The sequence below is a fragment of the Brachycentrus maculatus genome, unplaced genomic scaffold, assembly GCF_059751285.1.
Source record: "Brachycentrus maculatus isolate JH-2025_06_01 unplaced genomic scaffold, ASM5975128v1 h1tg000027l, whole genome shotgun sequence".
Taxonomy (NCBI): Eukaryota; Metazoa; Arthropoda; class Insecta; order Trichoptera; family Brachycentridae; genus Brachycentrus; species Brachycentrus maculatus.
The window spans coordinates 552,400-580,012 of record NW_028280781.1 but is presented as its reverse complement, the minus strand read 5'-3'; the positions used below and the strand labels follow the sequence as shown (position 1 = coordinate 580,012).

Here is a 27,613-nt window from a genome sequence, read left to right as displayed (position 1 = left end):
ATCAACATAGTGTTTACTTGATGGTTAATTTATGAATGAGAATTCAATTTGTAAAGCACCTCGGATTCTTAGATCTAGAGTGAAATTTATTTCATAGAATACAGGCATTTCTTAAATAACTAATATGTATACACAAAAAAAAACAGCTTCACGTCATTCCAACTGATATGATTGTTTTAAGTTTTAAAACGCACCTGTAGGGCACGGGTGTTCAACTTTGTAAGGTTGTCAGTCCCGAAATGGTTCCGATTTGCAATTTGAGAATTTCAGGAAATTTCAGCCGCGAGCCGCGAACTGGACGTTTCTACGTTTCTGGTGAACGCGGATGATAATGTCGCGAGTGTGTGCCTGCTTTCCTGGTAAGGATAATTCATTCATATAAATATTCAAAATATTTAGTCGCTGTTTATTTTTTACAAGTATTTCTCGAATATTCAATGACATCGTTTTTAATCTTCGATTTTAAAATTCCAAAATGTGGGTAATATTTCCATTCTGTGTAACACAGTGTATTAAACATTTTTCGTGAAATAATAAGAATAAACGCGCATTTGGGTATAATTTCTTCGGATTTGTAATTATTTTCAGGAAATTCATTGATATTTATTATTTTCCAGCTATTTTTAATTGATTAATTGTATTTTCACTTTTCAGATTGCGTTCACCAGTTGATTGTCAACTGTTAACTAACGTTTATTTTTATGAATTATTATTATGATACCGGTTTACTTATTTTTATTACGTATTTCGATAGTTTTTAACGCCACCCGAAATTTATTGTGATAAGAATATTCCGCGCATGTATGTGATACAAATGATGGCGTATTAAATTGTTCAATTTTGTTGGAATTATTTTACAAATGTCAGTTTCTACACTGAGTGGGGCTCCTGTGGCATATCAGCTATATCACTATTTGTATTACCAATTCAACGGTCACTTGATTCCCGTTCATCGCACAATGCTCTTCGAGGGATTTGATGAAAATATAAAGACGGGTCGTCAGTACTCGGATGTGTCAGGAAAGGAACGCATGGGGCCGCCGGGGCTCTACCAAGCCCACAGCCTGCCTCGCAATGTGCACTTGCAGAAGAACTCTTGGCCTCCCAAGCGCTCCTTCCGAGGACAAGGACCCATGTCTCCAGCGCCGTCCGAGTGTGAATCTGATGATTCTGGAAATTCCAGTAAAACCTCCAATCCTCCACCTTTCTTTGATGCCAAAGGTATGTAAATTAGGTTTGTCATTTTCATAAGCTTTCATATTCAGTAATAAAAAAAGGGTTTCAAAAATACCTCTTAATAAAAAAAGGAAGGTTTCAAAGTATTTTTTCTAAATATGTTTTTGTTTTGTGCGTCCTAATGCTTAATTTTTTTTTTTACTACAAACCTGTATTTCAATATTTTACAATTAACTGTTACAAATGTATTTGAATACTATCTGGTTGGAATTTGATTTTGATTAGGCAAGCATGTTTACTGATTGATTTAATATTATTTTATAAATGTTTAGGAAAACATTGTTTTATATTATTTTATAAATTGATAAACTCTTAAAGGAAGATTTTTAAAATATTTAAAAATACGGTGAATAAATGTTACAAAATCATTATATTCATTCGCAAACGTGTGCAACCTTATAAAAAATATTTATTAAACATTTATCAAAACTGCCCATGGATCCTACTCATCCATGAAGATTGTTGAAATATTTGATATGAGTAGATTAGATTTTTAATTAAATTTGTAAGGTTTTCTTGCAGCATTGATATTCTTTCCGATTTCTATTTTACAGGAATGAGATGTCCATATGATGATCCATTGCGACTACACCATAACCAGTATGGCCCACGGTTCCCACACTTCGAGGTTGTGCAGCCCGTCCATCCAGATTCAATATTCTTCCACAACAAGCGGCGATTTGACGGCACTCGGGCTTCCTTCCGTGGCCATCGGCCTCCTCCCCCCGCACTGTACCACCACTTCACTATAGCCCCTGACAGATACCTCATGAAAAGCCATCTCATTCAGGTCAAAAATTCCCCTAGGAATCTCGTAACAGGTGATTTCATTTTTTACTCGAGTTTTTCTCAAACCGCAAGCAGTATGTAATGATATTGATCCCTTTTTGACAAAATGTTATAAACTGGAATATTAAATGATTCTTTTTCTCAGTTAAGGGATACCTAGTCATCTCTTTTCAATCTCACTTATCCTGAGCCATGAATGAAAGAATAAAGGAAGTCAGATCCACTAAATGATTTCTCCAGTACCTTGGCATTCTACCTCTTTTCCTTTTACCCTCTACTTTCCAACTATCACGAGTCTCTCCTAATTAACATCTTCAGTGGTGCGAATGACGTATTCGCAAACACTGAATATTGGAGTATTGATTTGCCAGATACTAATAGCAAAAAGCCAAACTTGTATATCCAAATCTTCCCAAACAGACACATTTGTTCTCTTAGCCGTCCATGCGATTTGCAACATGCCTTGCCAGCACCACATTTCAAATGCATCAATCTTTTTTTTTCAGTGACTTGGAGGGTCCACGATTTTACACCATATAGGATGATTGGAAATACGTGAGCTGTCACAAGTCTACTTTATGTTGTCTTTATTATACCATAGTCATTCCACACTTACTCTTGGTATCTTTTGCCATGACTCTTCCTCCTTATTTCTATGTTGCATCCTCCCAAGTCGCTGATTGATAATCCCAGAAAGTCGATCTTTTTAACAGTCGTCTTTACTTGGGATATCATTTCTCGTCAGAGTTTCAAATCTGTCAATCACCATCAGTTTGGTCTTATCCTGATTTTTTAGACCAAGTTATCTGCAAATTGTATTCTTCTACTTTCACGCAAAGTCGAATTTACGTATTATGATATGAACCCGGTCTAAATAGTTTATTAAATAGAAAATTTGTAGCATAGAAAATGTCAATAACATTAAATAAAATTACTTGTGTGCATACTAGGAAAAAATATTTTTTGCTGCACTGCATGCTTAAGTTTTTTATTTATTTTTTGGAGTAAACTGTCAATCAAAATGTGTTCAAAAAGTTTTTTTTTAATAATAGTGCACAACTGCATGTAAATAAAAAATATATGTTGTAAATTAATTATTTTAGGGATAATGCTGTTAAATTGGAAACTAAATACATATCGCTCACTTCTTTCAACAACGTCATATATCAAAAAACTTGATTTTTCAGGAGATCGTTTTTAAAGTTTAAAAATATAATAAAATGTATTAAAAATAAATATCAAGCCGCTTATTGAACTTTTTACTGTGCAACAGATCTTTTTAGGTAAAACCTGAAAGTTTTTTCTCCATTTGAAAAATATTTTGTATATTTAAAAAAAATAATTAAACACCTACCTTTTCTTCAAAATGCTAAAACAAAACTTTCTGCCCTGTAGCGGGTAAATATTAAGTTAAATATATACTGCTTTTGCTGGGATATAGTACATTTTATGGGCATTCCGAAAACATACACAACTGAAAATTGACAATTTTTAATAGATGTTGTTGAAAGGAGTGAGCAATGTATGAATATATATTTATGTTTGAAGTGTGGAAAATAGGTTGGGAAATAGGTTGGGAAGTTGGGAAATACCGCTAATTATTCCAATTTCAATCAAAATCATTCCAATTCGATAATGACGACATGAAATTGAGTGCATCAAATTGAATCATTCAAAATAATATTTTGTTTTTAACCAATTCCTTTTATTTTGCAGGTTCAAAGTGGGACACATTATCATCAGAAGTGTGGAATAAATTCATGCATTCTCAACAAACAGAAGACACTTTCAAAGATAAAATGACTCTATGGCGATGTTTGTATGTTGCGATCAAGGTATACAATATTTTGTACCAATTTGCTGAAAGCAATCCGTATAAGCTGATTTTTATCGAATTGATTTATTTGTCAAGCAGTCCCGTCATCCGAAGTACAGCCTGTATCTAGTCGGATCCACAGTATCGGGATTTGGCTCCAACTTCTCGGATATGGATCTCTGCCTGCTAGTGAGATCCAAGGACTCGCCGGACAACAGAACCAATGCGCTTCATCATCTAGATATTGTGCTAGACTATATCAGAAGTTCAAGTTTGTATTTTCCTTAATTATCACCAATTTCTCTAATGCAATGAATCCTCTACATTCATATATATATATATATATATATATATATATATATATATATATATATATATATATATATATATCCGCACCCGATGGTGCATAGGGCACTGCATCATATAAACGCAGTGTTATCTTGATAATTAACACATGAAGGAAAGGTGATCAGCCCTTCACTTCAGTAGCCAGTCCAGGGTAATATTGAATAAATATTGTAGTGAAAAATCACTCATATTTATTTGAACCCCCCCTGGGAATTGAACCCGGGACGTCCAGTATGGTAGCCCAGGGTGGACAAATTATAAGTATTAGTAACAATCTTCTTTGTTAACGGACATGATCAATGTAATTCCCTCAACCTACCATCGTTCTGTCATTCACTTTCAGGGGTACTCTCTTTCATTCGCATATCTTTCACTAGCACAAATGAAATATCCTAAGCAATAAAGTTATGGAATTTTTTTTTAACTGACCCGTAATACTGTAATATTTTAATTAAATATTTAAAAATAAATGCAGTGAATTTTTCCAAAAAGGGGCTCCATTATATAACAAATTGAATAGAACCTTACAATTTATTTCAAATAGATTTTTCCCTTTCAGACATATTCACGCATGCTGAGCTGATAAAGGCTAAAGTTCCAATATTGAAATTCCGCGATATTTATTTCTCCATAGAAATAGACCTGAACTGTAATAATGTAGTGGGAATACGTAACACACATCTACTCTATTGTTATTCACAGTGTGAGTATTATATTTAGCACCCTGTTTTATGTAGATACATACATCTTTCATAATTAATAACCGAATTCAATTTAATTTATAAATAGTAAAACGTCAATTAAATGGTAATTTTGAGTATTTATTACATTTGTGGCAGATAAAATTGAGAAAGTGATATAAGATACTGAATGCTAATTCTAGAATATAAGAGATAAAAAGTTATATTATATTGTGGTATTTGTTTTATAATTGATTTGCCTTTTGCAGTAGATTGGCGTGTACGACCCCTTGTGCTGATTATCAAACTCTGGGCACAACATAATCACATCAACGACCCAAAAAATAAAACTATTTCTAGCTTTTCATTGGTCCTTATGGTTCTACACTACTTACAATGTGAGTATGTAATACGTCCTCTAGAGATCTTTACGAGTATGTCCTTGAGTGCCCTGCTTTTCTCCTTTTCCTCTTCATTTACAATCTTAAAATTAATTTTGCAGTCACAATTATGCAGACAACTAAATTAAAGAAAGCTCTTTGAGGTGTGTTTTCATATCGCTCACTCCTTTCAAGAACGTCATAAATCAAAAATTGTCAATTTTCAGCATGTTCAGCAATTTTGTGCATGTTTTCGGAATTCCCAAAAAATGTACTATATCCCAGCAAAAGCGGCATTTTTTTAACTTAATATTTACCCGCTACAGGGCAGAAAGTGTTGTTTTTGCATTTTGAAGAAAAGGTATCGTTTAATTATTTTTTTAACTAAACTAAATATTTTTCAAATGGAGAAAAAACCTTCAGGAAAACCTATAAGGATGTGTTGCACAATAAAAAGTTCAATAAGTAGCTTGATATTTACTTTTAATACATTTCATTATATTCTTAAACTTTAAAAACGGTCTCATGAAAACTCAAAAAAAAAAAAAAAGTTTTTTGATATATGACGTTGAAAGGAGTGAGCGATATGTCAATGAGCAAATATTCAATAGATCACTGTATTTTTTATGTCAAGATTGGGCAGTCAAAAAAACCAGTTCTGGTTTAGGCCAGTTGATAATCAATTTTCCAGGCTATTAAACACCTCATGACACATTTTTTTATGCCAGCCAGTTGACTTTCATCACAGGCCTGATTGTTTAAACTTTAGAAAAAATACAATGACATTTGTATTCTGCAGATGGTGTCTCGCCCCCTGTGTTGCCGTGCCTTCAAGCGGAATTCCCAAACAAGTTTGATCCAGAACAGGACATTCATAACATTGAAATGTTTGACCAGATGCCTTCTTATGTCTCCAAGAATAAGCAGCCCCTAGGAGAACTGCTGTACGGGTTTTTAGAGTACTACACACATTTTAAGTAAGTACCTACAACTAATGAATCCTAAATTTCTCTGCCCTAATACATACATATAGGCCATAGGTCAGCAAAGTGTGGCTCGGGACCCGCATTCGGCTTTTTTTATTTACGTGCAGCCCGGGCACAAATATCCACGGAAAGGCTCATCGACTCTGTATTCATGTGAACAATATTTTTGGAGCATGAATGAACCTTATTAAAAGCAAACTGAGAAATCGTCTTATTGACAAGGACCTGAAAATGTGCTAATAATAACAATGTACTACAATAGATATTATTCGCAATAAGTAGTGTTGCTTTACCTTACTTCCAAAAGATTTTTTTCATCAATGAATAAAGTCCTTTTTGAGTGTGAAATCAAGTTTTATTGAGTGTTCCCGCAATTCAAAAAAGGTCTTAGATTATAATTAAGGTGTACTATAATTGCAAATAGATTTGGCTCTTAAAGATTTTTTAAAATTGTATTGTGTTTATTTGGCTATTTAACTAATAAGTTTGCCAACCACTGATATTACAAATATATTAAGGTTGCACTGCACAGACCCCTCTTATAAAAAACATTTTATAGTCTATACTAAGTACTCGGTCTATAGTAATTTTGTTCACATTAAACAACATGCATGAGAAAAATTATTACATTTCAAGGCTTTCCTCTTTTCAACACTTGCTGAAAAATAATGCCAGATTTAACAAGAATTAACAATAAATATGGGAGTCAAACACTGCAATATATCGTTCCGAACATTTTTAATTTGTTGCCGACGGATGTTAGAGGTCAAAATAAAATATGGAACAAAGGCAAAATAAAGGAATGGGTAAATGATCAAGAGTTAATTTTATGAAAATTGTAAAATGTTTATATTCTTATTTTTTTTCTCTTTTTTGTGTCTATATTATCCACCGACAAGACACAAGGTGGCTTGGTGGGTCTCTGCATAAAAAAAAAGTTCTAAATATGTATAAATTGTGATTTAAATAAATGTATACAAATAAAAATAAAAATAAATATTTTTTACACTTTTATTTTATCATTTCGTTATATTAGTGTATTTATTTCCTTTTTCTGTACTTGATATGGATTTTTAGTTTTGTAATTCTAATTCCCTTTGTTTAACATAACTTTTTGTTTAGGGCTCACGGCCAAGTTGTATGTCTAAAAGTATGTTAATTTATATATTTATTTCAGGTATAGCCAATACACCATATCTGTGCGAACTGGGGGCTGCATCAGTGTAAATGAGTGTAGGGCCACTCGCCATAATGAACCACATCAGTGGAAACTTCTTTGTGTTGAAGGTATGTCTCACTTTACATACATAAAATATTTTGTGTGTAAAAAATTATAAGAATTCCGCCTCTGTAGTGTAATGGTCAGCATGCTCGCCTACCGTGTTGGAGGTCCCGGATTCGATTCCCAGGGGGGATCAAATAAATATAAGTGATTTTTTCACTCTAATATTTATTCAATATTACCTTGGACCTGAAGCGAAGGGCTGATCACCTTTCCTCGGTCAAGATAACACTGCGTTTTTATGATACAGTGTCCTTTGCACCATCGGGTGCAGGTAAGGGTTTGAAAAAAAAAGATAATCTACAAAACTAAAAAAAAAGTTTTTTAATTATTTGAGCAACCAAAATACATTCGGACATGTAATTGCAATTCGCTTTTAGAATATTTTGAGTGTGTTTAAATCTTTGGAATTGAATAAGCGGTTGTTGTCCCTTATTGAAATCTGAGTAACTTGTCGCTATTGAGAAACGATTCAATCAATGTTTCTTTCCCTCCCAGAACCCTTCGACCTCAGCAACACGGCACGGTCAGTTTACGATCCCGACGTATTCACACACATCCTGAAGGTGTTTGAGAAGAGTTGCAGAGCACTAGACAAGTGTTTGACCATCACAGCTCTGCTTCCGCCTTGAATGTTCATCCTTTACTTGTAATGTATAGCTGTATACTATTGTAATGTACCCGAGGCAATAATTACCTATAATACAAGCGACGTGATATTATCTCCGTTCCAGTGCACAATTCTCTACCGGAGCCATACCGATATACATACAGTAGTCGCTAGTCTTAAATAATATTCTCCTTTCTATATAAGTAAGCGCAAAATAATTACCAATATTAGTCGTATCTGATATTAAGTCTGGATCTCATAAATACATATTTAGAAAGAAAATATATTATACAAGAGGCTGTGATTTTTGACTGTATTTTTAATATTATTATTTTTTTAAAGTCATCTTCCTGAACTTTGCACGTACTTGAAAGAGGGAAGTTCGGTGAATCGAAGCTTTGCTAAATATGTTTAACGCGGACTGTAATTCCTTGACGACCACTAGTATGGTATTTCAGTACAAACATTTACATCGTTTTAATGCAAAGCAAATGCAGTGTCTAAAAGACTCATATGCCACGGGAAAGGCACAAAACTGCTATCTAGTTGATGGTATACTAAAGAAATGTGTCTTGTGATTTATATATTGCAAATATGTTTAAATTAATGCTAAAACTAAATCATGTATGTGCCTGATATAATAATTGTTATATACACTATTGATGCTAGGGAATTGAGTTTGCGCATTAGGCCTCGGAGCTATCATGTGATGTTTAGGGTAAAGTCATCCGAGTTTATTTTTACTATTGACATTTCATGTTTGTATTCGTTTTGCACACTTTAAAAGGGCACAATTATGCTTCAGAATTATGTAAAATCGGAGGAAACACTTATTCTAATGAGTGTGATGACGTTTGTGGGTGACTTGACTGAGATTAGTTCTGGATATGTATGTATATAGATTTTCATATGTTTTACTTTATATTTAGTATTGTTTTATTTGATATTTAATTTATTATTGAAAATTGTATTCCTTCAATGGAAAGATTCAGTCTGACCCGCAATAAATAGATAGATATAACTAATCTATAGAATGTACGTGTCTTAAGAGAATTTAATATTGTTGCGTAATTATAGATTTATAAAGTAAGAGTTTAGTTTATTTCATATTTGAAATCTTTTGTCTATATTAATATATACATATTTGTTCAACCACGGATCAGCAAATGTGGTCATCCTGCCAATATGTTATTGTACTTGTTACTTAAGAGGATAAGTTTAGTGCAATTTCACGCAAAAACGCTAGTTAACTATATTCATTTAGCAATAAATATGATTGATATAAGTTGTAAACATATTTCTTCGTCACATTTCAGTTGTCCAAATAAAAATTGCCTGCGTGTATAGAATTAAATTATGTATAAGTAGACCAGAAGATTATCAAATAATTATTTTCACACTGCCAATATCAGATCAGTTTGGGAACCTAAAAATCGTGACAATTGTTAAGGGTTACGGTTACTTTAGTAAAATGTTGCATAAAAACTTATTAAAAACATTTTTTACTGCATTATCTTTTTTTAAATCAAACAAATATTTTGGTATGCAATATTTATAAAATAAATTATATCTCCATTTTGATGTTTTTCTTGCTTTTGTGAAAAGTGTTTACTTTTATAAATTAAATGTTTCTCTGTATATTTTGTTTACTGTGCATGTTTTAAAATTTTTTAATCTTATTTTTCTGTAAATTAGCTATTTCATAAATAAATAACAATAATAAATAAATCAATATAAAAAATAACAAAAAACAACAAAAAAATAACAAAACCAAAAAAAACTTACAAATTGCAATATTGGTGTTCATGAATATCTAAATCACATTAGTATTAATACATTTTTGATACAAAGCTATTGCGTTATTAAAAATTATCACTGAAAATGAAGTGTTAAGTATTTTTAAGAATTGAATTATCTCTTGAAACACGGGTAATGATATTATGTATATAATTTGTGTCGGAGTGTGGCGATGAGGTTAACAGTTGTATCCGATTTTATTAACATTTTTTTGTATGGTTCATCGATAATTTGGAAATAGATACATAACTTCTAAACTATGTAATAAAATTAAGGGCTACTAATACTTCAATGTTTTTATATCTCACCTTTAAAGTATTCATCTCAATCTAGTATTTATCTTAATGTGCTGAGAGCACTTATGTGCTCTTAAATCAAATACACCGGACTAAAACCATTTTTTCCTTAGGAATCAGTTTTTAACTCGTAAATATTTCAATTCAGTCAGCAATGTATGAAAAGGTCTTTTATTAAATTTTTGTAGAAAGAATTCATTTATAATAATACTCATAGTAAAAATTCAATACTTGAAAAAGACTTCATTTGTAATACTCATTAAAAACATATTTATAATTTTTTCTTATATTTTAATTTAAAAATATCAAATCATTTAAAATTTTTTCAAGAATGACAACTTATTACCACAAGAAGGGTTGTGTGAATTTATCAAACTGAAGAGTTCAAATACTAATAATCTCCATAAATTGAAATTCGTTAGCTTTTTACCGCCAGTTGGATCTAACAAACTGATTTTCTTTATATATTTTTTTGTGTACAAGTGTAAAAAAATGTAATACATTTGAAAAAATATATAAAATTTCAAAATACACCTGTTTTAATTGTAAGCAAGCTAAAATAATATTATCCGCCTATTTTCAAATCTGGTAACATGAAAACCCTAAATGAGATCAAGTGACTAGTCCCATCAGAAACCTGAGTGAATATTAAATATTCACTCAAGTTTCGCAGCATAAAATACAACTTAGCCTTGTAACTTAAAATTACAATGCTTGGTTGTATTTTAGATCAGTTTTTGATGTACTTCTTTCAGACAGCTCATGACATTTCAAAGGAATGGTGGGGAGTTTTCGTATACGACAATACTCAGTAAATTTTTATTCCATATTCCAAAAGTAAATAGAAAATGGATCAGTCTAATGGTTGTTAAATTGTAAATGCAACAATATTTTTTGACATATGAAACAACTTGAGATGTGTATAAAAGTATAGCTATACTAGTGGTTATATATAAGTGGTGCTATCACCACTACTCTATAATAGACCAAACTACACTTGCTTAAATTTTTAATTCACTTTGATCTTTGAACAGGGTTTTGATGCCATTTTGATTTGAATTCCTCATTAGATTTTAAAATTTCATTTATTGTTCGGCAGTCACTTTGTGGTAAAATCTATCCATTTTTAATTAATGTTTTACTTAGTAAATACTACTTTTTCTTAAAATCTACTGTGACACATGTTTCGATGCATTCCGCATCATTTTCGTATTTGAAAATGATGCAGAATGCATCGAAACACGTGTCACAGTAGATTTTAAGAAATAGTGGTATTTACTAAGTAAAACATTAATTAAAAATGGATTTTAAAATATTTAATTTATTTAGATCATAATTTAAAAAATGAACTTGCTTACCATCACACCGCTTCCCCGTAGGAATGATAAATAATAGACATTTTTATTATTTCAGAAGTTTGATTTATTTTACTCTGAAATTTTTATAATAACAACATATATATATATATCATATTCCTTTGTAAACAAGAGACTATGATGCTTTTGTAACCATGATCAACTAAACCGCATCTGTAACTATTCTGTTTTGGAAGTGAGCGTACTAAATAAGAAACCATGCTTTTGAAGTGATAATTTGTGCTATTTCAATGAGACAATTTTAATTATTTCATAAAATAAATTATACGAAGAAATAAAAAATAAGCATGAAATGGATCTTGAACACATCATAGAGAGATAATGCAATATTGAGTGACTTTATGAACACTAAAATTATCTAACGTTACCGACCTTTTAGAGAAAATATAACATTCTTCTGGAAGTAAATACTTTCACCTCAATTTTTAACAAAAATATACTTTTATGCATACAACCAATTAATTTAATAGATTTTGTATACGGTATAATAAATAAAATAAATTGCATCTCGTAATTAACTCGAACGTAGCATAAATCTACGAGCGTCGTAATAGTTTCGAGTACTAGGATGTGATCGCGCGTCACGTAATAGCGATTCTGATTGAATGGGTACGGTGCGACTGCATCTGGTCTCCTTCGGTACTACAGTCGACTAGGCTCCGTCGAGTGCGACGCCAACAGTTCACCGCCTCCTCTCCGCGTCCGCAATTCCGGGACACTCTCCGCTACGGCAGAAGGGCGGGCGCAAACTAAACCGGAGGTGATCCGACGCAGAGCGGGGCGCGGGTGGGGAGCTCCGTCGGGCCGGCGGCTCAGTAGGGCTGCGAGTAGCGCGCCGGGTGGTAGGTGCCCTGGTACGTCGAGTCCTGCGACAGCAGCCCCTCCGCCTGCGACTGGTACTCCAGCATGACCGACTCCTGGCTCAGGTCGGGCTGGCTGAGGCCCTGCGAGAGCGAGAGGCCCGGGCCGGCCTGCGAGAGCGGCTCCTGCGACAGCGGGCGCGGCGCGAGCGGCGCGCGGCGGCGGCGCTGCTGCTGCTGGCAGAAGCGCGGCGGCACGTGCGCCATGTTCATGAACATGGCTACGGGCACGGCGGGCGCGTGCAGCGCGGCCTGCGCGCGCTCCGGCCCGATGTAGGCCAGGGGGTCGTGCGGGCGCCGCGGGGCCGCGCGGCAGTACGCGCCGCCCGGGGCCATGGCTTCACGCGCGTCGTATGTGGACGTGGACATGAAATGGGAGCCCGGGTTGGCCGCATTTATCAGCTTCTTGGGCTTGGCGAACTGGATCATTGATTCCTTCAGATTGGTCAGCGGGCCCTCGACCAGCACCTTCTGCTCCTTGTAAAAACTCAATAGATGATTCCACAATGGCTGTTTGGATAATACTTTAGGATTGCCTACTATTATAATTCCGTACTTGGCTCGAGTTAGAGCGACATTCAACCGTCGAGGATCATTGAGGAAACCTATTCCTTGATGTTCATTGGAGCGGACGCACGACATGATGATGATGTCCTTCTCGCGACCCTGGAAAGCGTCCACGCTGGCCACTTCTATCTCTTGGTACAACTTAGAATGCAGGCTGCCTTGGTATTGCATGTGCTGCACTAGATAGGCCCTCTGACCCTCGTAGGGAGTGATAATTCCGATCTGTTCGGGTTTGACTCCCGCCTTCAGGAAGCGAGTGGTGATCTTCTCCACGTTAGCGGCCTCGGTCCTGTTGAGATACGACGTCCCGCTTCCGGCTATCTCCTCTTGTCCCTGGGTGACATAGAAGAACATGGGCTTCTCGGGGATCGGCCACGGGAAGTCAATTTTATGCAGCTTTCTCTCGTCGGAGCTGACTCCATTCTGCAGAGACCCCTCGTAGAAGAAGTTGGAAGGGAAGCGAGACAGCTCAGGATGCATGCGGTACTGCACTTCGAGACGGAAAGGCTTGATTCCCAGCACGACGAGGCGCTCAAACAAGCTCTGGGAGAGTCCAGCCTTGGCCGCCTTCTTGCACATCACCACGGGGCCCAGTTGGCAGTGATCTCCCACAAGGATGAGTTGTCGGGCTCCCAGCACCACGGGCACCATGCACTCCGGTTCCGTAGACTGCATGCCTGCGACACAATCCAACCTGTTAATGACTCTGCCCTACTTGTCCATATTTGCAGGAGACAGAATAGATATTTACCTTCGTCTATAAGTATAGAGTGGAAACGCAGACGGGCGAGGCGGGGGTCTCCCGCCCCCACACAGGTGCAGCACACCACGTCCGCAGCCTCCAAGAGGCGCCTTTCTGCTGCTCGCCGCAGAGCACGGTACCTATGTTACCAAAAGATTTATTATAAATACGTAACATTAATTTTATTGCTCGATAATTTTTAAATAAAATTATAATAAAAATTTTGTTTTTTAAATTTCTTCTTCTAACCCTTACCCGCACTCAATGGTGCATAGGGACACTGCATCATATTGAAGCAGTGTTATATTGATCATTACTTACATGAAGGCAAGGTGATCGCTCCTGCGCTTCAAGGACCAGTCCATGGTAATATTTAATAAATATTATATTGTAAAATCACTAATATTTATTTCAAACGCCTCTGGGAATCGGACCCAGGACCTCCAGTACGGTAGCTAAACACGCTAACCACTATGGAGGCAGATTTAAAAAAAATTTAGAACCTATAATTTTTAACTACTTCAACCAAAATTTTTAAAAAATATGGAAAAAAATTATATAATTAATGTTAGTTTGTTGACAAAAAATAAGTGATTTTTCAAAGAAAAAAAAATGTTTGCTGATTTAAATTAAAATATTTTTCAAATTCAAGTTGACGAGCTTTTACTGTATCATCCATTGTATTACAAAAGCCAGTAAGGACGCAGACATGGAGCGGTATACTAAACATACCTGCGCTCATCTCCGGCAGCCAGCTCCCCGGCCTCCTCCTTGAGCTGCTGCAGCTTGCGGAGCTCCCCGGGCTCCAGCGCCCTAGCCTGCCGGTGCAGAGCCAGGAAGGCCACGTTGGACTCCATGGCCTCGCGGGACTTGGCACACAGCCGCACCACCTGCGCAACACGACAAAATTCTCCACAAATGGCACTTCACTTCGTATTTCAATTCCTCAATGGATTGTAAAAAAAATATGTACCGAGCGTTTACAGATAGCCGTTGGAAATAAAGAATATGGAAATAGAATATGAGAAGTACATCCCAAACACCTGGACCAACCGAAAACGATGAAATGAAAAGGAATCAAACATGATGCTAGTTTCGTAAACAAACTTCTTCTTAACACATTTCGGATGGGTGTTTTTTACGCCACCCTGGCGACGGAATTTGATAATTGTGTACATATAGTTTAGACCTCAACAGAGAGATTATTACATAATATTCATATTAAAACATTAAATAATTCCTTATTTTCTGACATTGAAATGAGGCTAGCGCAGAAGGTAAAAATAGCTTTCCCGTCTGTAAGCATCAATCGACCGAACGGGTAGAAATACCTTTTCCATCTTTAGTATGTTAACTACACCATGGCTTTTTATTAGAGGACACGTATCTGTTTTAGATAGCACTGCAGATACATAAAAAATTCAAAGATAAGAAAATCGTATTTCAAATGGAAATAAAATTAAATAATGTATGCATAAGGCGGGTGGATATCTTTATGAGAGTATGGATACTATCCATGGCCCTACTCAGCCGATTTTTTCTTGAAAACAAAAGTTTATAGACAGTATTTGACTGCGTTTTTATCAATTGCAAAACAATGGTTTAAAAAAAATAACATTGTATTGTTTTGCAATGAGTATTTAGGTAAACTCAAAATGTTGCAAAAAAATTTACCTTCAAGCCAGTTTTGTGGATCTTCTCGGTGAGCTGGTCCACCGCCGTATTGGAGGGGGCGCACACGAGCACGGGCCCCCCGCCCTGGCGCACCAGCTGGAACACGATGGTGGCCGAAGTCACCGTCTTGCCAGTCCCCGGGGGGCCCTGGATCAGCGACAGTGGCCTCTGGAGGGCGTGCTTCACCGCATACACCTAGCATACATACTTGCCAATGAGGATAGAACCAGCTTCACACGGAGCTTATAATTGGGTTTGGGGGTAGATATAGAGAGCAGGTCCGCCTCCGTAGTGTTATGGTCAGCACACTCGGCAACCGTACTGAAAGTCCCGGGTTCGATTCCCAGGGGAGGGGTGTCCAAATAAATATAAGTGATTTTTTTCACTCTAAAATTTATTCAATTTTACCCTGGACTGGTATATTACGGACAATATTACCAGAAGCAGAGGGCTGATCACCCTTTCTTCATGAATTCACGACCCAGATAACTCTGCGTTTATATGATGCAGTGCCCTATGCACCATCAGGTGCGATGAGGGTTTGAAGAAGAAGATAAAAATATATTTAATTATTATTTTTTCATTATTTTTTTTAATAGATCGGTCCGAATGGAAACCGAGAGTTTCTATAACGGACCTAAATATTAAGGGAATTATATATTTTATATATGCCCAGCTATGTGGCGGGAACTTTCAGAGAGAGCTTACATTATATTATTATGTTCTTACCTGCGATCTATTCAAGTCTGGCAGATTGGGCGCACTGAAGTGTTTGGGAAGCTGACAACGGAACAGAACTTCCTCCACTTCGTGTCCCAGGAGGCGCCGGTAGATATATCCCGACACAGACGCGTCGTCCACTGCAAACTTGCGCAGCGCCAATTGCATCCTGATATTTCAAATAATTAATATATTACAATAATAATTTCTTTCCTGAATTGATAAAATACTTATTTCCTTAAAAATGTATTGTGTACAATTAATTATTTTGAAAAAAAAATAGTTAAAAACAGGAACGCAAGCTATGGGTTAGTGATCGGTTAAAAATAATAATAAATTGCAAAAATAATTGGAAAAATCAATGTGAAAAAAATTATATAAAATTTACAATATTATGGCAATATAAAAGTATCTTGGAATTTTTTTTAAAATTTTTTTAAATCACTCTTAAACGAGTGGAGGCTTAAAAAGAATCTATTTTTTTATTCAATGAATTATTGCATTATATTATTTGACGACATCTCGTCAACTGACCGTTAGTTAACTATCAAATGACAGGACAAGGATACATTTAAAACAAATTGTTTAGTTAAAATTGAATTATTATGCGTGACTATTAATAATATTAATAGTCCGCCTCCGTAGTGTAATGGTCAGCACGCTCGGCTACCGTTCTGGAGGTCCCAGGTTCGATTCCCAGGGGGGTCAAATAAAATATAAGTGATTTTTTCACAGTAATATTTATTCCATATTACCCTGGACTGGTACCAGAAGCGGAGGGCTGATCACCTTTCCTTCATGTGTTAACGATCAAGATAACACTGCGTTTGTATGATGCAGTGCCCTATGCACCATTGGGTGCGGATAAGGATTTGAATGAATGAAAATTAATATTTTACTGTCAAACACAAAAATTGTACAATGATTTTTAATAATCATGATGATGATTATTAAAAATGTTCTATCACATGGCTACATTTGATTTTAAACATTCTCTTATTTCTTCATATGGTGAACGTTTTCTCCATCTTGACCGTAGACGAATAGTCGAGATAAAATAGCAAGTTACCTATCAAAAGAAGTACTCTTCCAGATGAAGTCCACCACAAAGTTGTTGGTACAGTCGCTGGGGGCGCCACTGTTGCTCTTCAGTTCCAGTCCAATATCATCCCCAAAGTTGTCAGGCACTTTGATCACATGACCCACACCAGCCCATGGCTTGTGGAGCTCTCCCACATACCTAAAATATCATTTTAAAACAAATTAAATTGATAAACGTCGGGTTGTGGTCCCGTAGTTAGTGTCGCGGACTCTCGAGTCAGAGTTTCTTGGTTCGAACCCACTCTACCACAATTTGATACCTATTTCTAATAATGAGCTGCTTAGGCTCGCAGAAATAGTGTGAAATTGTAATTATTTTTGTAAATAATAAAAACACAAACATTTCTTTAAAAAAAAACATGGTAAAAATAAATTTATACCTTGTTTCATCCAAAATTCATGGAAATTCTATATGTATATGTAAGCCGGGATTTTTTTTTTCTTTGTCTTTCTTTTCGTCATTCTATTTGAACACAATCTTATCAAGATTTAATTGATATAAGATGTGTGATATGTATATAAAAGTCTGGATACTTACAGGGCTTACAACCTATCATTAGCTGATTTAAGTAATGAATCAATACACCCTCTGACATTCACCATTTTACCCATGATTGACAACCACATTACTTGAATTTTTAAAAGTTGTGTATGTATATGAAATGTCTGATATGACTTAATTTTATTATACTTATTTAGACAGTTGCCTTATTCACAACAATTTAAGTGTGTACAAATCATTGGGAGAATAAATTTTAAAGAATGTGATCAAAAATTACAGAGAATGTGATCATAATTTTGTTTTTAAGTCACAGCAGTTCATCGGTATTCGCGGAGGTTATCTTACATTAGAAAATTACAAATAACAAAACCTCGAATATCAAGACTATTCTTAAACAAGTTGATCTTATACAAACATGTATATGTATAATGCATGAATATATTTCTATACAAAATAGTTCTACCATTCAAAAAATATTTTTTATAAAATAATTTATTACGTATAAATTGACTAGAATTAGTCTTAGAGATCAACTGATAGAGGGATCAATTTTTTAGGGGGTATAAATAAAATGGATCCATTATTCGGAAAATCCCAAAACATGTTAATTACATAGAAATCAACTGTATTATATGTAAGTGTACATTTCATTTTACAAATTTGGTTTTTACTCATTTTCCATATTGTTATTTAATATTTTAAATAATCACCTCAATCGTAATTCGTCTCCGTGCATTAGCTTCATGTCACCGTCTGTCTTGGCCAGGGTGAAATATGCAATTGTCTTCTTATTGAGGCCCACATCCCAGCGGACTTCAATGTTCTCTTGAGTCTGGGACTCCTTCAACCTTTTGTCGTAGTCCGCTTCCAACTTCACCAGCGGACCAAACACATTCTGGTATTGGAAACCATCTTCATATCTGTAAAGAAAAATTTAATAATTACATATTTATAAAATAAAACTTAAACATCATTATTAACCACTTTTAAAAGTCAAATTTTTGTCTCGCCGAACGAATCTAATAAAAGATTTATTTCAACAATGGTCCAGGTGTTCATAATTATCGGACACATTTTACTTTTGAATTATTCATGTTGAAATTGCGGTATTTTTAACATAGTAATCCCAAAAAATCTGATAGTAATAGGTCAATATAAAATGTCTGCCTCCGTAGTGTAGTGGTCAGCACGCTCGGCTATCGTTCTGGAGGCCTCGGGTTCGATTACCAGGGGGGTCAAATAAATATAAGTGACTTTTTCACTCTAATATTTATTCAATATTCCCTTGGATTGGTACCTGAAGTGGAAGAGTGAACACCTTTCCTTCATGTGTTAACAATCAAGATAACACTGCGTTTATATGATGCAGTGCCCTATGCACCATTGGGTGCAGGTAAGGGTTTGAATGAAAAAAAAGAATAAGATAAAATAACTGAAAGAGATGAAGAATCAAGACTGCCCTTGCAAAAAAAAATCCTAAAAACCTTGATTATCACAAATCATTATTTTCTTTTATATGGACCAGTTAACACATTTAGGACGGGAAAGGTATTTCTACCTGTTCTATCGATCGATGCTCAAGGACGGGAAGAGTATTTTTATATTCTGCGCCGGCCTCATTTTAAAGTCAGAAAAAAGGAATTATTTAATATTTTTATACAAATATCATATACCAATCTCTTTGTTAAGGTCTAAACTTTATGTACATAATTATCAAAACCCGTTGCCAGCGGTTTGCAGGCGTAAAAAACATCCGTCTGAAATTAAGATTCGGTAGTTGACAGTGAAATGAAGATAGGGCTAACCTGAGCAAGACCTGGTGCGGTTCTTCATCCACCCCCGGCTTCTCCAAGTCCTGGAAGGTGGCGTCCACATTGTCCCTCCACAGCTCCTCGAGGCGCCCCATCTGCTGCGGGGTGACCTGTCGGGCGCGCACCTGCTCCGCCTCCAGAGGCACCTTCACCAGCCACGGCAGGAAACAACGATCGGCTAAATGTCAAATTAATTCAAAATCATAATATTTGATCAAATAGTGGTGCATTACCACTATACTTACTGTAAACAGCTATTATAATCATAGAGTAATGAAGATTTTTAAATGTGAATAATACCTAGACGTTAGAATCGCTTCAAGCAGTGGTTCTGAACCTTTTTGAAGTCAGGGAGCACTTTTGATCAGAAGGATAGAACTAAAGATTTTTAAAAAAATACGATAATTTTTTTAATTCAACGGAATTGATTTATAGTTTAATAATAAGTCTATCATATTTTATAATGAAGTAATAGTATTTAATTAACTTGACATTGGCATAAGCAACATATTTTATATGCAACGCCATTAAATATTAAAAAAAAAAATAGTAACGCAATTACGTAAGGGGAATCCCCTGCGTGGAAATACTAGTACCCGAGCAATTCTCGATTTGACACTTGACCACTCAATCACTTGAGGTGAGCGCTCACACTTCACTTTGCAAGGGTGCTGCCATCTGGTCATTATATTTGCATCTCAAATCACACAGTAAATGAGCCAATATAAAATTGTGGTATTAACAATTTCGTGGAGCACTTGCAACAAGTCCACAGAGCACCGGTTAAAAACCACTGAACTATAGTTTAGTGTCTTAATTGCTCAGTTAGATAATTAAAAGTTGGTCACTATTTGTTTTAGTATAAATCTGAACAATATAGGTTGTTATTTCCATCCTGCCATCGAGTAGTGAAATTTTGAAGCGTAAATAATAGATTATTTTTAGTAACCTAAGTTGCGTACAGTTGAAGACATCAACGAGGTGTATGCGTTGGTAAAAGTGTTAATTTTCGAAAAAACAAATTTCAGGAGTAAGTTTTCATCAAAATCATGTGGTTAGTTAAGTGGTAAAGAATTTCAGAACACGGTAGAATTAGTCTTAGTCACATCACCCATGGAATAAAGGTAAATTGGGCTAATATTCGGTGTTCTGGCATGGGAGAGAGCAGGTGTTAAACTTCAGGAGCTAAATATTGAGTCCCCAGTGTCAAGGGATTCTTATACTTAGATTAAATATAAGTGATTTTTCACTCTAATATTTATTCAATATTACCCTGGACTGGTACCTGAAGCGGAGCGCTGATCACCTTTTCTTCATGTGTTAACGATCAAGATAACACTGCGTTTATATGATGCAGTGCCCTATGCACCATTGGGGTGCGGATAAGGGTTCGAATACTTAGATTACAAAAACCATCATCTGATAAATCATCATCTTCATAAAGAATCTCTATATTATTTTATAATAAAACGAAACTAGGTCAATGACAACATTATAAATACAAATGAGTCGGTTCATAAAAAAAATAATTAAAAATTCATAAATTTAGCACACATATACTATTGTTTCCAAGTAAGCCCAAAAAGTCGTAAAGATATTATTTTATGATAATTTTTAATGCATTTTAAATAAAACTAGGTTTATGTGTGATGGAGTAAATCTACTACTACTACTATCATAGCGTTTCCTGCGGGGGTAGACAGGGAGGATGGAAAGCTACACTCATTTGTCCTGACATACATTCCTAGCTTCCTTGAGACCCATACATCTAGTCATATATGCCATCCAGTTACGTTGATTTTTGACACAACCAGATTTAAGGTTCTGATTGATCTGGCCACGCCAATTCCTTTTTGCCCATCCTTGTTCTGTTCTCCCGTTCACATTTGCCAAATATACTTGCTCTCGTTATCCATTCGCACCATATGTCCAAACCATCTAAATCAACTTTTTCTCAATCTCTTCAATTATTCCTAGTTCAGTCTTACATTCCTTTCTAATATCCCTATTCATTTTTAATATCTTTGTTTTTAATTCTGTCATACACCGATATTCCACATATTCGTCTGGGGGAACGCATTTCAACGGCGTTCACTCTTCTTTCATACTTCTTTTGCCAATTCCGTGTTTCGCTTCTATGGACATAGTTTTATTGGCAATCACTCCATTTGAAGCACCACTTATTCAATTTGTAAGATAAAACTACAATTTCTTACCTATCAAAGGTTTCCACTGTTCCTGGTCCCAGTTCATATCTTTAAGGGAGCTTTGAGCAGCACACGGCTGTCTGCAAAAATTAATTGTATCTAATTATAAACAACATTATTTAGTAACATAAGCACAACGTCTCTGTAACATGATTTATGACCTGTGTCAATAGTTGATTTCAGTTCTAGACTATTCTAAAGTTCTCTAAAGTTCCCCGGTAATGATCAACAGGATTATCAATGTTTTCCATATTTTATGAAATCAATTCATTATGTATTACAAAAGCAACTGAAGTGATTGACATTTGTGATTAATCATTAACCGGAAATAATGTAAATTTTTTATTGAAAACCAAACTTTGTGTTCTCCACATTTCACCTATGGCGGCAAAATAACTTCTGTTTTTTTCAATAGTTTAGTAAAAAAACATAAAGCTCAATTGCGATTCATTTATCTAAAATAATATCCAGTGCTGCAATATCTGATTGCAGAATATGATTCAATTCTACTTTTTATATATTTGCACATATATATCCCAATGTTCTTTAGTTATAAAGAAAAAAACAATCAAAAGCTGATATGTATTAACACATTACAAAATATGTGTTGACATTCCGCAATAAGGCTTTAAGGCCTTACTTGCAAACACAGAATTCAATCGGCGGCCGACCGCCGGAGAAGTAACACGTCTTTCCACACCCTATTTTTTTAAAGAATGCAATTTGGATATCTTTTTGTTTTTTAGAATATATGTATGTAGAATATATTTTTTTCTTTTTTTAATAACTAAATATTAACTACTTACCTTTGAATTAGGAGCTTAAAAAAAACTTTACTCTTTTCAAAACCATATAATTATTTCAAAGAAAATCTCATTTTTTCAATACAAAAATGGTGTTTTAAGAAAAAAATCAATTACGTAAAATGTTACATGGATTTAGAGAAAATCAAGTTGCGACTTATCGTATACTAGTCCTTAACCAAAACTGCCAATTGCAAAAACACACTGGCCCCATTACGTCAAGTTCATATTTATACAAACCTACACAGCAGCACCACAACGGAATCGGCCTTGGCGGGAATAAAGCCGAGGACGAAGACATTCCTCACGCCGCAGGAGTAGCACTCTAGCAAGGTCTCGCCTAGCGGCCCGTCGCAGTGGAGGGTGACCTCCTTGTGCTTGGCACGCACCAAGTGGTTGATGATGTGCGAGCCGGATGTGCTGCCGCGCCCGTTACAGAACCTGCAGAGATAACATAACTGAGCCTTTGTGTTCGCAAGGTCAAGTGGTTACTTGCAGATGGCAAGGTTTCATAGATATTGGGGACGTTTTTAACTTCAATAATACAGTAGAACATTAATTTGAATAATGTGAATTTCAATTTTAACATAAATAACAGTAAAAAAAATTAACCTTTTTTAAATGAAAAACTTTTTCATAAAAAACAAATTCATGTCTCCCATATAGAGCAAATTACAGCTACAACCAAAAAAGAGTAATGAATAATGTCAATCTTAAGAAATAGAATTGGTAAGTAAATATATTATTTCTCCAAAAATTTGAGATCGAAAAGTGTCAGTTCTAGCGATTTGTTGATTTTTATTTTATTTAAAAGTTATCAAATTATAAATAAAAGACGTGTTTTTTTACCACTTGAGTAATAAAAATAAGTGTTTTATTTATAATTTAATCATGTCTTACCACAAAGTGAGTGCCGAAACAATAAATAAAAATTGTATCCTTTCCAGTGATTTGTACATGAAAAATGTTTAAGTAAAAGCGATGTAAAAATTCACAATTTTATTGAACTTCTCCATGGCACTCTTCGCATAATAATAATAAAAGGCTGTCACTCACCACTTCTTACAGACATTGCACATGACCACGGTGCTGGGCTCGTGGATTCCACAGTACTTGCAGGCATGCTCCGGGAGCTCCTGACTATTGAACAATACTTCATCTTCCTCCTCAAACTGCAGTTCCGCTAGGGCCTGCGATGCACTCACTATCTTGGAACTGATATCCACAGACTTGCCCAACCCGTTCACCTGAAACCAAACCAGTGACAGGTTTTATTATTTATTTATTTTTATTTCAACCCTTAACCGGATCCACGCGGCTCGCATAACCGTATGTGTTTTAACAAAACATGCCCCATACGCGGCTGACATAAGCGTATGTGTTTTTACTTTGCGCCAAGTTTCGAACCTCAGTTCAACTTGAAGGGATTTTTTCATGGTGTGGAACTTTGGATAAAATAATAAGTCAATACTTGGCCTTATGACATCTGTTGAAATATCTGACTAATAATTTGTAACATCACAAGGATAAAAAAAAAGAACAGATCCCTGATTTTTCTTGAGGTCGGTAATTAGTCGGCGCCATAATCCGCGATCTTATTTGTTTATATTACGATATATTTCAAGAATAATGTGACACAAGTGTATTATAGAGTACCAAAAAGGCACAATGAATCCCATTGAACGTTTTTGTTGAGGAAAATAAATAATTTCTTAACTAAATACATGATAAAAGTAATCATTTAAAAAACGGCGAAATACCGCCGCGCACGGGCGTCTCTCAGGAACAAAGTTAACGCGGTTAAAAGGTTAAGATGACAAAAAAAAATTATTGATATATTTTTTTTTACAAAATACATATTTAAATAATAGGTGATAAATATACAAAAATTTAAAATATAACGTTTCTACCTCTTTAATAAAGTAGATACTTGTGTTTAGAGAGGGAGTTCATTTTACAATTATTAATTTTTTATAAACAAAGTAAATTAGAAATAAATAAAAATATTCGTCGGTATGGAGTTTAGGTTGGGGTGAGTCTTATATGTATTTTAAATTAATTTTTAAAGGTTTGATAATTTTTTAGAAATTTTAAATTTTCCGGAAGTTTATTAAAGTTGTTTTTACCCATGAACGTATAATAATAAAATGCTGCAATTTTTAATAAAAAATTAAATGTTACAACTGAGCAACATGAGCAATTTGAGAATCTATATGATTACAAATTTTGTTTAGATACAGATAAATAAAAATAATGCTCAATAGAATTAAGCAATATTTGCATATTACACAAAACTGTCAAAAAGTTTACATGTAAGTTTGTGTGGAAAATTGCAAGTATTTAACTTCCCATACAATTCTTTTCACAAATTTTGATTGCCTATACATACTAAGATTCTTAGAACACCTCCAAGATCGACAAGAAATTGTACACTCAAATCGTCTTTTTTTTAAAAGAGTCAAATTACTATTTTTGGTATTTCTTGCACAGTTTTTTGAAAATTGACATAAATTTTTTGAACATGATACGTGCACATAAAATAAATACTAGCTGTCATTTAGTAAATAAATTGAGAAAATTGACAAGAAAAAAATATACACATTTAAAAAAAAAAAAAAAACATATTTTGCTTATATCTACAATAGCTTCTTTTTTAAATGGACTTATTATTTTAACAAAAAGCAGCATAAAGACAAAGATTTTTTTTTGTATGTAATTTAGCATTTAATTAATTACTCTTTTAATTCACCACTGGTACTAAAAAGATATGAGGGTAATATTAGGCAAAAGTTTGCAAAGGATAATTTATTTAATCACTTTAATTCTTATAAAAATAAATATGACATCATTTATATTTTAAGCAGTGGATAAAAAGTTGCTACTTCGAATGATATTTATAGCTCATTTTTACCAAAATCGTGACATAGTATATATTCTATACAAAGCGACAATATTTTTTCTTCTTCTGAATACATCTTTAGATTTATGTGAAAAATTTAATTAATAAAAATAATTTATTTACGTCGTCCATCTGGTAAGATAAAAATTATTATATTTACACTTCATTCAATGAATCAATATACTATACTGGATTAGTGTAACTAGTGTCTGAAGTATGAAGCATCTAAAATTCGATCACTTTGCCACCGTGGAGATTACATTAGACACCACAACAGCACATAATAAGATGGGAAGGAACTAGATAATATATTGTTTGGTTCTACCACCATTGGGTGGGACAAGAATGCTGCATTGAAATTATTTCATAAGGAATTTGTAATTCCGGTTATTGTCAATTAAAACCACAAAGGTTTTAATTATTGTTTCTTGAGTATGCCACATTTGCAAAAAATATTATTTTAACTTGTATTTAACTCTATTTGTCCCATCTAATGGCAGATAAACCTACTGTTTTATTCAAGAATTACAATACAATGGAATTTTTCACATAAGAGCAAAGGTCAATATGTGGTGAAATTTTATAATACAATAATTTTTGTTTAAAAAAATGCATTCATATTAATACTTTTGATTGGGATAATACAGAAATGAATGGGATGAGAGCTAGATAAATAGGATACAACAAGATATCTTTCATATAGGTTAGATTAAGCATCTAAAAGATAATGATTATAGTAATTTACTGGGGAATACTGTAAGCTTATGGTAAACAATTTATCACTATCTAAATGATAAACGATAGCTTATCTTTATTTCGAAGAAAATCATCAAGGCAAAAAATAAAATATGACATTACGGGGAATTTTTTAAATGCAGATGTAAGGTTATACACATAGCGGGTTGATGATTTAGGTCTAATACATCAAAACGAGAATGACATTGTGAAATAAATACAATTAACAGTCACAGCCACTAGTACTAGTCACCCAAATGCATTTTACGTCGAATTAATTGCACATTGTACACTGCAAAATATCATTGACAACGTCATTTACTTTGTACAATATTTGACGCAGCGCTCACCTGATTGGAGATACCGTGCGAGCCATGGTCATGCTGCGAAGCCTGGGTCTGGCTTTGAGACGGTAGAGTAAAGTCGGTGAACTCAAACTCGGATCCTTGAGTGTCAGCTCCGATGAGGTCCCCTTCCTCCGTCTCCAGAAACGTGAGGGTCTGCGAGCTGGGACCGTAAGCATCGACACTCATTATGTTCATTAAGTACCGTTAATAAATTCAACCAACATCAGCTGTCGCGAATCAACGCTTAAATTCTATTCGAAACGAAGAAAATATAGTAATGTACAAAACAAAAACGCAATAATCACGCGTTCGCGCTCCACACCGAAAAACAGCTAAACAGCTCGAAAAGAAGCAACCATTTTCAAATAGACAATTCATTTCTATTTTCTATCAATAAACAATAACAGCATAGAGCATCATTTTTGTGCACCTACCTACCTAGTTCACTAATATTAGGGAAAAAGTCAGTAAAGGGTGATTATATATATTTTTTTAAATCAAAACGCATTAACCGTAAGAATATGCATAATTTAATCATACTTGAGCATTTCTTTATCAATACAATCTATTATACACTACATTGTGCAAAACAGACTATTGCTCAACACGCAGTACGTAACTAACTAATACGATTATAAGCTTCTGTTAGTCCGTTGGGTATTTTTAAATAACCTAACGTCCAATTGACTTTAAAATCTAGCTACGGCTTATGCAACACCCCTTACTTGGCTTTACTTAGGCTTCAACTTAATAAGTTTTATAGCTTATACCTGTTTTTGAGTGGTTTTACTTTTTATATTTAAAGTAACTATAATTTCAAGTAATTCATGAGTAAAAATTGTAGGCAAAAACACTCGCTCCTATTAGCCATCACTTTGAATTAGCTTTAAAATTAAAATACTAAAAACCGTTTCTTTTTCAGGATGATTTATTAATACGTTCTTTCCCTAATATTTTCTTATTTCAACATATTGTTTACTTTCCTACATAATTTCTGATTATCTATTATTTATATAGAATAAGATTTTTCATATTTCAAAAATGAGGGT

The 27,613-nt window shown here is 34.5% G+C and overlaps 2 protein-coding genes across 4 annotated transcripts; one reads left to right on the top strand and one right to left on the bottom strand.

Moving 5' to 3' along the window:
* Positions 1–227: 227 nt before the first annotated feature.
* Positions 228–10,729, top strand: LOC148312982 (poly(A) RNA polymerase gld-2 homolog A-like). 3 transcript variants are annotated; one of them, XM_088270567.1, is made up of 10 exons: positions 228–359; positions 655–1,221; positions 1,791–2,057; positions 3,742–3,860; positions 3,938–4,112; positions 4,749–4,892; positions 5,139–5,267; positions 6,049–6,226; positions 7,413–7,522; positions 8,016–10,729. In XM_088270567.1, the coding sequence occupies exons 2-10, from the start codon at positions 861–863 to the stop codon at positions 8,147–8,149; spliced, it is 1,617 nt and encodes a 538-aa protein (XP_088126693.1). In that variant the 5' UTR covers positions 228–359; positions 655–860; the 3' UTR covers positions 8,150–10,729. The 3 variants fall into 3 exon arrangements, with proteins under 3 accessions (XP_088126693.1, XP_088126714.1, XP_088126704.1); XM_088270588.1 differs by having other exon boundaries at positions 229–359; positions 3,941–4,112; positions 8,016–10,728; XM_088270578.1 differs by lacking the exon at positions 228–359 and adding an exon at positions 484–555.
* Positions 10,730–11,618: 889 nt separating this feature from the next.
* On the bottom strand, positions 11,619–26,930 carry Upf1 (Upf1 RNA helicase). Its single transcript, XM_088270490.1, has 12 exons — positions 26,568–26,930; positions 23,640–23,830; positions 22,824–23,024; positions 21,790–21,860; positions 19,568–19,751; positions 18,473–18,682; positions 17,229–17,399; positions 16,169–16,328; positions 15,440–15,634; positions 14,498–14,655; positions 13,775–13,905; positions 11,619–13,700 (listed from the first exon to the last, which is right to left on the bottom strand). The coding sequence occupies exons 1-12, from the start codon at positions 26,757–26,759 to the stop codon at positions 12,409–12,411; spliced, it is 3,156 nt and encodes a 1,051-aa protein (XP_088126616.1). The 5' UTR covers positions 26,760–26,930; the 3' UTR covers positions 11,619–12,408.
* Positions 26,931–27,613: the final 683 nt, after the last annotated feature.